General features: G+C 70.4%; 1 protein-coding gene across 1 annotated transcript; it reads right to left on the bottom strand.

The window, feature by feature from the left end:
* Nucleotides 1-2783: 2783 nt before the first annotated feature.
* Nucleotides 2784-10021, bottom strand: MUC5AC (mucin 5AC, oligomeric mucus/gel-forming; the record flags this gene model as incomplete). The annotated part of the gene is made up of 18 exons (XM_049624119.1): nucleotides 2784-3436; nucleotides 3819-3933; nucleotides 4050-4119; nucleotides 4336-4455; nucleotides 4738-4836; nucleotides 4921-5043; nucleotides 5358-5395; nucleotides 5608-5709; nucleotides 5955-6126; nucleotides 6514-6545; nucleotides 6758-6861; nucleotides 6969-7056; nucleotides 7409-7587; nucleotides 7830-8037; nucleotides 8510-8693; nucleotides 8789-9039; nucleotides 9213-9387; nucleotides 9816-10021. Coding segments are annotated over 18 exons (2573 nt in total), but the record flags the coding sequence as incomplete, so codon positions are not given.
* Between the last annotated feature and the right edge of the window lie 175 nt (nucleotides 10022-10196).

Here is a 10196-nt window from a genome sequence, read left to right as displayed (position 1 = left end):
TCCTCACAGGGCAGCTAATGGTCAAGGGCAGTGTGGGGGAGGGGGGGTGGGGACTGCTGAGCTCCCGCCTCCCAGCCCCTCCCTCAGGCGCCCTCCTTCCCCCTGTGCATTGGCTGACCTGTCACCTTTACCTCTGACCCCGCCTCACTCCCCTCTGGTCTCCCCCTTCTTCCGGCAGCGGGGGTCTGAAGGACAAGGCTGAGCCGGACCGCTTCTGTCCACGCCCCCAGGGCCCCCTCACTCAGAGCTGAGGCCCGGTCCTCGCTGACCCCGACGCCCACCTCGGCCACCTGTCCGCCTGTCCCGGCCCCCCTCGGCCACGCCTGCAGCCGCACAGACTGGGACCCCCACCCACGGACGCCACAGTCTCCCACCTCGGCCGCTCAAGTCGCCCTTTCTGCCTTATTCCCCTGTGGCTCTGTTCCGAGTCATGCGTGTGCCTGCCCACCTGTGCCCGGTCCCGCCAGGCCGCTGAGCGGGCAGGTGCCCCTCCGGCGCACGGGGGCTGCTGCGCTACACCCGCCAGCGTGCACCCCGGCTCCCACGTCGCTGCACCCTTTGTCGCGTGGACCCGGACGTCGGAGCAGCCCTGACACAGCACGTCTGCCACGCGCCTCCCCGGACCGCACCGAGGCAGCTCCGCCTGGGCCACGTGGGTCAGACGACTCACAGACACGCGCCCGGGCAGTGCCCTCGCCTCCTCTCCTTCGTGGGGTCCTGTTCCGTGCCCCGCGTGTCCCCCTCTGGAACGGTCGTTCTCGGCGCCCTGCTGACGTTCCCAGCGGTGTCCGGGGTCGTGAGTCCCTCTGCCGAGCCGGGGTGCGGTGGTCCTGGCGGCTTCTGGCCGTTCCGTTGTAGGTGGGCGTGTCGTCTGCGGCCTCTGGTCCACAGGCCGTGTCACTGTGTCACTGTGCCACTGGGCGGAGGCGTGCCCAGGTCCCGTGCAGGTGTCCCCCGACACCTCGCCCGCCCGGAAGGGCGCACCCCAAAGGCAGCCCTGTGTCTCCAGCGTCCGGTGGAGCTGTGCCCCGGGGGTCCGGCCTCAGACCCAGCCGCCTTCTCCAACGGGTCGGGGCCGGTTGGGGGAGGCGGGAGTCTGCCAGATTCCAGTGTCCCTGGACAGTGTGGGGATGCTGAGAGGACAGGCCAGGAGACAACTGTGACCTGGCCCGCCGGCCACGGCCATAGGCTCCCAGCATCCTGCATCCCTCTCGTTCCCCGTCTCTGGGAACACCTGGCCTCCCCGTCTCTGGGCAGAAGCTCGCCCCCAGTCTGTGCTCTCCAAGTGTGGGCGTGCAGCACCCCTTCCCGGTCAGAGCCACGAACCCCTCGCTCAGCCCCCAAGGGCTCCCCAAGGCCAGACTCCCACGGAGGCCGCAGGAGGTGAGGTCTCGAGGGGCCCGGGCCAGCCCTGACCCACTGGGGCCTCTTCTGGCCACATACCTCCGCCCCAGAGGCGACAGCCCATCCCCCACACCCTCCTGGAGCCCGAGGGTGGCGGCCCCAGGCCACGGCCTGGAGGAGCCTCCCCCGTGGGAAGAGCCTCGTGGTGGCCTTGGTGACCACACCCAGCTTGTAGCTCCTTCCAGAAATAACTTGGCGTAATCCGGGCAGGGGCCGCTGGGCTGCCCCCCTGTCAGGTTCCTTCCTGCTGTCCAGCTGCAGTTCCGGGCAGGGGGCCCTGCTCTCTCCAGGGGGTGGGGGATTAGTCACCTCACCCGCAGGAAGAGGTGGCGCGCCCTGACACCTGATCCCCTCGGGGGGGTCAGCGGCGCCGGGTCGGGTGCCGCCCACAGCCGCGGGGTCAGCCGGTCGGCGGAGCGGCTCCCAGCGCCGACCGTGCTGCCCCAGGAGGGCCGCCTCGGGGCCTGCAGCCCGTCCCCTGCCCCTGCGTGGCCGGCGCCATCCCGCGGGGCCAAGGGAGCCCCCACGCCAGCAGCCGGTCACCGATAGGAGGGGTCGAACTCTGAGGTCAGCTCCGCGTGCCCGTGGCCGCCGCGGCAGCTGGGTCGGGCAGGGCTGGGACCCAGCAGGGCTCCGGGCCCTTGGGTGCTCTACCCTCCACTCACAGGGGAGAGGGCGAGCCTGTGCCGGTGGGTGCGCTCCATAAACTGTAAAGGGCGGTCCCACCCCACCTGGGACTGGCCTGGCCAGGTCTTTGGACCAAGGGCCGGCCCTGTCCATACCCCCGGGTGCTGCTGTGGGGCTGGTGCGTCTCTGCACGGGGTGGGGGGCGGGGGGGGCGGAAGGGGCCCGTCTGAGGAAGAGGGGGCGGGGCTTTAGGAACATGGAGGTTCTCGGCAGATCTGGGGGTTGCAGGGGGCACGGGGGAAGGGGTACGGGTTCCGTCTGCGGTGGGGCTGCGTGCCCGCGAGTGCACACACAAGCTCACTCGTGCACTCGCACACACACTCGTGCACGCCCACTGAGCCCAGCGTCAGCGTGATGGGGAACCTGAAGCTTTGTGGGGAAAAAGATGGAGCCTTGTTCTAGAAGGTTCCTTCACCACACAAGGCCTGCTGGGTAGATAAATGTGTCCTGAGGCCCAGGGCAGGGCCGCGCGGGACTCCTCCCCTCCCCCACCCTCTGAATGGATAAGCGTTCTTCCCCAGCCCCCAACAGCCAGAGGCAGCAGGAACCCCCCTGAAGAAGGTGCCCCGCCCACCGTCTGCCCAGTCCGCCCCACGGCTGTGGTGTGCGCCCTCTGGGACCCAGTCTGCCCCCGCCCTGTTTCTGGGTTTCATGGACAGGCTTAAAAATCACACAGAGTCCTCAAGGTGCAAAATGCTCCAGATGTATTTATGGAACCAGTTGGCCATTTCCCGAGGCCCAGGGCCAAGGTAGGGGGTGAGGCTCTGCCTCCCGGTGGCCAGCCGAATGGCCGGGCACCACATCCAAGTGGCCGTCATTGATAAGACCCTTCCGTGATGCTTACGTCCGGGGAAAAGCAGACTGGACCCGTGGCCAGAGGAGCCCCGCCCGCCCGGGTCCCTCGGGGCCGTCACACTTCCAAGGGCCGTGGACCCTGCAGACGGATGGAAGAGCGGGGCGGGCAGTGCATCCTGAGCTCGGGCCGCCTGGACCGAGGTCCCACCGGCCTTGGAGCTGGGGCTACGGGGAACGGGACCCTTATCGCTGGGTCCCGGAGGGAGGTGGCCGGGAGCTCCGAGGGCTGCTGGACCCCCTCCTCCAGCCCGTGTGCCCCGTCTGCTGGCTCCGCTCCTCGTCACTCTGCAAGGGCCCCGGCTCCTCCGAATGGCTCAGGTTGCCGCGGGGGCCGCACTGCTGCCCCACACAGCCGCACTCCTTCACCAGGGTGTAGCCGAAGGTTCGGCTGGAGCCGTCCTTGCAGCGCAGGGTCACTGTCGTCGGCAACACCCGCAGCTCCCTGCAGCAGCTGCAGTTCCGCTCTATGGTGTTGGCCTCCAGCGAGTACCTGTGGGCAGGGCCCGCTCAGCACCCGGCGCCACGCCCGGAGCCCCCCGCAGGCCCCGGGGCCCCACGTGCCCGTCCCGGGCACCCCCAGCGGACTCTGGGCCGGCAGCGTGCCACCGCTGACCTCTGGGCTCACCGCCAAGGGGCCACTGTGTCCGCGGCCTCAGTAAACAGAACAGCCTGATTCCATCGGCCTCCGAAGGCCTGGCCCCACCCATGCCCCCCCCCCCCCCCCCCCCCCCCCCGCAGCGTCAGGACCCCACCGTCTGCCCCTCCCCCACTGTCCTGCTTTCCCCTCCGGCCCGGGCGCCCGGCACAGCCAGTCCTGGGGACGCTGCCCTGCGGAAACTGGTCTCTGCCTGGCGGAGTCGGAGCTCACGTACTTGGCACTGCTGTCCCCGCAGTTGCCCTGGCAGTAGGCTACCCTCGTGGCCCGTGGGGACCTGCAATCTCCATGCACGATGACCTCACGCTTGTAGTATATGGCACAGGCCGACTCTGCGGGCGACACGGGAGGCGGGGCCGGGGCTCAGGCCTGGATGGCTCCCCGGCCCCCCCCCCCCCCCACCCCCGGTGAGCAGGATCGACCACCCCCCGCAGACGCTCGCACTCACGGTTCCGGTTCCGAGGTTGGGGCGGGGGACAGGCGAGACAGCAGCCGTCCTCACTCAGCTGGGCCTGGGCCTGTGCCGACAGAGGGGCTGCTTGAGCGCCGGAGCGGCCGGCCCGGAAGCAGGGGGTCACACGGCAGTGGACAGTGCCCCACGCAAGCAGGTGGCGCCCCTGTGGGTGCTGCAGGGGGCCCACCGCGCCTCCCCGCCCCCACCCCAGGCGAATCTTGCCGTGGCCTCCCGTGGGCCCGCAGCGTGCCAGGCGGGGCCGTGTGTCCCCGGAGCTCACCGCAGGGCAGCTGAGTGGGGGACACGCCTTCTTCCTGGTCACCACCACGAGCCCGTCCCGGTGCTTCTCACACTCGTGGGTCACACACGGGTTCGTGGGGTCTGGCCAGGACTGGCCGGGCTGCGAGGAAGAGGCACCAGCAGGGTGAGCGGGCAGGGGAGGTCCGTCTGCCCATCTACGTGTCTGCCTCCCAGCCTGTGGGCTTCCGGAGCCCCCCTCTGCCCGGGGGCCCCGGTGCGCCAGACCCTGCCGTCTCTGTGCGCCTCACAGCTGCTCTGTCCAGGCCGGGGTGAGGCCCGGCCTGCCTGGGGCTCCTGCGAGGGGCGTGCTGGCTCTGTCCCTCCCGGGACTCACCCCCCGGCCCTGGGGCCCCCCCAGCCGGGCCCTGCGGCCACGACTCACATAGAAGATGCGGGTGGAACTGTCACTGGCGTTCACGACACAGGCCTGCTGCACACACAGGCCACAGCACTGCCCACTCTGCTCCTGATACTCAAAGCCCTGCAGGGAGGGGTGGATAGGGCGGGGTGAAAATGGAGCCCGAGCCCGGGCGCTGGCTTTCCCGGGGTGGACGCAGGCACTCACCGCGGGGCAGTGGGTGTTGCAGATCTGGGTCTCACAGCTGATGACGACCGTGTCCGACTGGGGACTGCTGGACACCTCACACCTGCACGTTTCGCACAGACTGGAGGAGACCACGGAGCCGGGCTGGGGAGGGTCAGGGTGGCCAGTGTTGGCGGGCTCGGACCGGGCCCCAGGCCCCTGCCTCCCCGGCCCCCCTGCTCCAGGCCCGGCCCCCCGCCAGGCAGACCGGTCCCCCTGGGTGACTCTGGGTGGGCGAGGGGGAGCCCCAGGCCCTTGCCTCCGTGGGCAGTGGTCCCGGGAGAGCTCACAGCTGCCCTGCGGCCACCCGAGCCAGCAGGGGTCCTGGCCCAGGCTCGGGAGGAGCCGGCAGGGGCAGGGGCGGAGAACGCTCAGTGTCCCGTGTGCCCCGGGGGTCCGGACCTCCATCTGGTCCTTACCTGGTACAAGGTACCGTTAACGCTGCAGACGTCCCAGCCTGTGCAAGAGGAGAACAGCCTCACGGAGCCACCCTGACCTCCCGCCCTCCCGCCACCCTGTCCGCACGGGCAGTCGCCCGGCCCCGGGGCACCCGGCCGCAGTGGTCCAGCTGTGGCTTCATCCAGCTTTACCCCGAGCCACGGAGAACCCCGAGAGAGGCTGGGCCCCCCACCCGCAGCGCGCAGCGCAGCCCGGAGAAAAGACACTCACTGCAGTTCTGGCTGGGGCAGCAGGCCCCCTCCTTATAGGTCACGACCGGGTGGGAGCCCTCAGGACAGGCCACGGGCTTGGGGCAGTAGCTGGTGTCACAGGCTGCAGTGGGCAGGACGGAGGTGCTCGGGGGCCTGTGTCCGGCTCTGCGCCAGCTCCCACCCCCACCCGGGGGTGATCCCCAGGGGTCTTCAGGAGGGCCGGCCACCCGGTGGGCAGGTGGTGGGTCCCCCAGGTGCCAGCGTCCCCCCAAGTGCCGGTGCCACGGCACCCTCGTGGGCAGGCGCCCCTGTGCTTTCGGCCGAAGCCGACCCGGAAGGCATGGGGGGGCAGCAGCCCGGACTCACCGCAGTTGTACTGGGGGCAGCACTGGCCGGCCTGCGGGGCTGCAGGCACAGGCACGAAGCCGGGCAGGGGGCAGGCTGGGGGCAGGGGGCAGGGCTGCCTGTGACAGCTCATTGTCAGCGTGCTGCTCTCACAGGTGCACCGCTGGCAGTCCATGCTGATGGTGTGGCCGGGCTGCAGGAGGAGGCACGTGTGAGCCCAGGGCTGTGGGGTCAGTCACCTGCCTGTCCGGGGACGGCTGCAGCCAGACCAGGTGGTTCTGGGAGCCCACCGATGAGGGCCAGTGGGGAAACCCAGGGGAAGGGGGCTTTGAGAGTGCAGGGCGGTGGCCGCAAGGGCAGGACATGGGGTGGGAGGTGCCATGTGGGTGACCTCACGGTGTCCAAGTGGAGCAGGAGGGGGTCCCAGCGGAGGACAGGGCAGGGCCACCCCCGGGGGTGGGCACCCCCACATAGAAGCCTCCTAGATCTTGCCGGAGAAGCCTGGGCCCCTCCCTGCCCCTCATCTGAAACTCTGGCGCCCAGAGGAAGCCCTGCCCCACCCCCAGCATGGCGCACTCACCTCCACAGCCTCCCCGTGGGGGCCCAGGCACCCTGGAGGGAGAGAGAGTGAGGTCAGCGGTGGGCGGCGGCAGCCCCCAGCCCTTCGGGGGCAGGAGCCACGTCGGGGGGCCCCCGGGCCCTGGCTGGGAAGTGCAGATCTGGGAGGGCGGTTGGTCCTGGCACTCGCTCGGGCGGAAGGTGCACCTGCCAGCCCCAAGCCCCACCCCCGCCCCCACCCGCCACCCCCCACCGTGGGGACGTACGGTGGCAGTCCGCAGGCACGCAGACTGGAGAGCTCACGCTGAAACACGTCATGTTCTCTGGACAGAAGCAGCCTTCTGTGATGGGGACAGTGTCCTGAAGAGCCCTGTAGGGACAGCAGAGGGCCGGCCTGTTCCCTGTGCTCTCCAGGGCAGGGGAAGGCCGGGCCGGGGTCCCCGGGGGCGGGCCTAGGAGGGAGAGGCGGGTGCATACACGAGGCTGGTGTTGTCACTCCCGTAGCAGCATGAGGGCTTGGACGGGCCACACGGCCGGTACACCTTGTCAGCAGGGCAGGTGAACGCTGTGAGGAGGGAGAGGACACCTGAGGCCGAGGGCCCCGGCCCCGAGCCAACTCATCCCCAGGCATCCGCCGGGGGCTCTGCAGCCCGGAAGCGGGGCCCTGCCGGCCCCACCCCTGCGTGCACGGCCCTGCCGCCCCTGTGCTCTAGGCCGAGTCCCCGATCTGGGTGCTCCTCCCTTCTTTCCAGGAGCGAGTGCAGTCTGCCCTGGGGCCAACCATCCCCCCTCCCCCTCCTCCTCTTCCCCCAGCTCCTCCCCCCTCCTCCCCCACCCCCTCCAGGAAGTCCAGCCACTGGTCGTCCGGCCCCTGGCCACACGCTGGCACCGGCCGAGGCCGCTGGGAGGACACTCACAGCACGTGTGGTTGGTGTGGCGCCTCCAGTCGATGCACACGCCTCGGGAGGCGCAGAGGGACGCATACAGCTCCAGGCTAGAGCACAGCACGCTGGAGTCGTTCAGGTGGCAGTGGTCGAAGGTGCAGCCTTGGTAGAATGCCAGCGGGGGGATCAGGGGGTGGCACAGCTCGAAGACCCTGCGGCCGGGAGCACCGGGTCGTGGGGCAGCTCGGGCCTGCCCGGGTCTGCGTGCCCCGGGGAGGGCGGCCGGCTGCCCCATGGCTCTTTCTGTCTCGAGGTCTCCCCTGGGCTGGAAAGCCAGGTGGCGCCCGGGGTCATGATGCGGGCCCGGACCCACGGCCAGCCCTGGCGGACCCACAGCGACCCTCTTCCCCCCGGGGGGGCCCCCGTAGGCCCACTCTGCGCCCCCACATCTCACTCGCTCAGAATCAGCTGGCAGATCGGCGAAGGCAGGCAGGGGGCGGGCGAGGGCGTGGGCCCGACTGCAGTGGGCTTCGGGGGTGGCCCGTGGCAGGGTGGCTGGTGGGGCGTCGTCACCTTCCAGTGGCCGGACATATCAGAGCAGGAGGGCACCACGGTGCCCCCGGGGAGACGGCACTCATCCTTCTTGTCATTGGTGCAGGTGCCTGGGGCCAGGGAGGCGGGGGAGGCTGACTGGGGCCAGTAGAGCATCCCCCCCCCACCACCACCTGCCCGAGCGCGCAGCGTCCCCGAGCTGGGGGTGGGGCCCTGGCGCTCAGCGGGGCACTCGATGGCCTGGCTGAGAGACCTGAGCCTTTGAGCTTCCAACACATCCCCCACCGAGACACCGGGCAGTCCCCCTGGGGGACGGGCAGGTGCGAGCCTCAGGTGTAGGGCACATGGCCAGGACCCCCGCCCCCTGAGCTGCTGGCCCGCACCCGCTGGGAGCCGCTGGAAAGCAGAACCCCCTGCAGGCTCGGTGCCCTGAGGCAGTTTCGGCCCCGGCCGAGAATGGGTCCTCCGGGGTAGGGGGGACTCGGCCAAGGCGACCCTTCCCGCACCAGACGCTCCCAGCTCCAGGCACGGAGCGGAGAAAGGGCCCGGCGCGGGCAGAGCCCGGCGGGGACAGGCGCTCACCGCACTGCCCCTCGGTGTTGTTGGCGAACTTGCTGAAAGGCAGCTCCACCGAGAAGATGAGGCCGGAGAACATGACCTGGACGCCGAGCTCGGGGATGGTCAGGTACATCTTGATGCCGATCTGGGAGATGCTCACGCCGTCCTTCTGGAAGCCGGGCTTGACCACTTTGTCGTTGAAGACGATCTAGACGCACGCGGCGGGCCAAGGAGAGTTGAGAGTGAGGGTCGCCCCCGGCCGCCCCCGGTCCGCGTGGGGCTGCCCGGGGCGGGGCTCCCCACCTCGTTGGTCATCACCCCGAGCACGGGCTTGCGGGTCAGCACGACGCGGTCCTGCCGGTACTCGACGATGATGGACTGCGGGCAGGAGAGCCCGTCCTCCGCCCCGCAGAAGTAGTTGTCGATGAGCACGCGGAAGTGGCCGTACACGGGTAGGATCTGCTGCACCAGCACGTACGTGCAGTTGTCCAGGAACGTGTAGTAGGTGCCGTCGAAGGTGATGTAGTGGGGGTCGCCCCAGCCGCTGCACACACCTGCGGGCACGCGGCGGCCTTACACGGGGCCCCCTCCCACCCCTGCCCCGTGGGCCCTGGGGCTCAGGCAGGATTCCACCCGGCACCGTCCGTCCCCTGGCCTGCCGTCCGGAAGGCCTTCCCGGTGTCTAACCCAGGTCCCTCCCTCCCGCTCAGCCTGGCCCCCGGCTCACACTGGCACTGGTAGTGCGGGCAGCAGCTGTCGGGGTCGACCACCTTCACGGGCGGGTAGCCGTTGGCGCACGTCGGCCGCTGCACCTGCGGGCACCGCCGTGGCTGCAGGGCGATGACGCCGTTGCCCTCGCAGGTGGCCTGAGAGCAGTTGGGCATGGCCCAGGTCTCGCCTTTCTGTGGAGGAAAGACCTCAGGCTTGTGGCGCCGGGCTCCCCTGAGAGAGGAGCCGCGGGAGGGGACCGGGCTGGTGAGGGGGGCTCTCCAGGGGGCGGAGGTGGTGCCCCGCCACCCCGTTCCTCACCCGTGGTCTCCACTCCCGGAGCTCCGCCCGACCCTACACACCCTCCCTGGCTGCCCGGCGCCACCCAGAGCCTGGACCACCCGCTTGGGTGCCCGGTCGTCCGCAACCAGCCGAGCCTCCACCCCAGGCCACGCGCTCCCGGCTGCCGGGCCGGGACCCACCCCGGGCAGTGACCAGAACCGGCCACTTCCCTGCCTGCCTGCTTCGGCCCGAGGCCACGGACTTTCCCACTCAGCCGAGCTGCAAAGACGCTGAGGGTCCCTGCGCCAGCCTGTGCGGTGGGCGGGGAGGGGGCAGTTACCCTTCTTGGGGGGACCGCGTTTGGGCATCCCTGCGCGGTGACGGGCGCGGAGGCTGAAGGGGAGGACCCGGCCGGGGAGGTGGTTGGGACGGGAGGTGTTGTGCCGCTGGCACAGGTGTAGTGCGTCCTGACCACGTGGCAGTCCAGGCTGCACGTGGCATAATAGCAGTGGCCGTCGAGGTCGGTCCGGTTGTAAATGATGGATCCTGGCAGACAAGGGGACAGGCGGGTGTCAGCGGGGCCATGCTGGGGGGCGGGGAGAGGCACAGCGCAGACTGGCCCCTGCAGGGTGGCGGTCCACCCCGAGGGCTGACCTGGTAGGAGGCCCTCCTGCCCAGAAACGAACGGGATGAATCCTAGAGGACGGCTCACTGCCGCCTC

This window comes from Panthera uncia, unplaced genomic scaffold (assembly GCF_023721935.1).
Source record: "Panthera uncia isolate 11264 unplaced genomic scaffold, Puncia_PCG_1.0 HiC_scaffold_427, whole genome shotgun sequence".
In the NCBI taxonomy this organism is placed as follows: Eukaryota; Metazoa; Chordata; class Mammalia; order Carnivora; family Felidae; genus Panthera; species Panthera uncia.
This window is presented reverse-complemented; position numbering and strand designations above follow the sequence as displayed.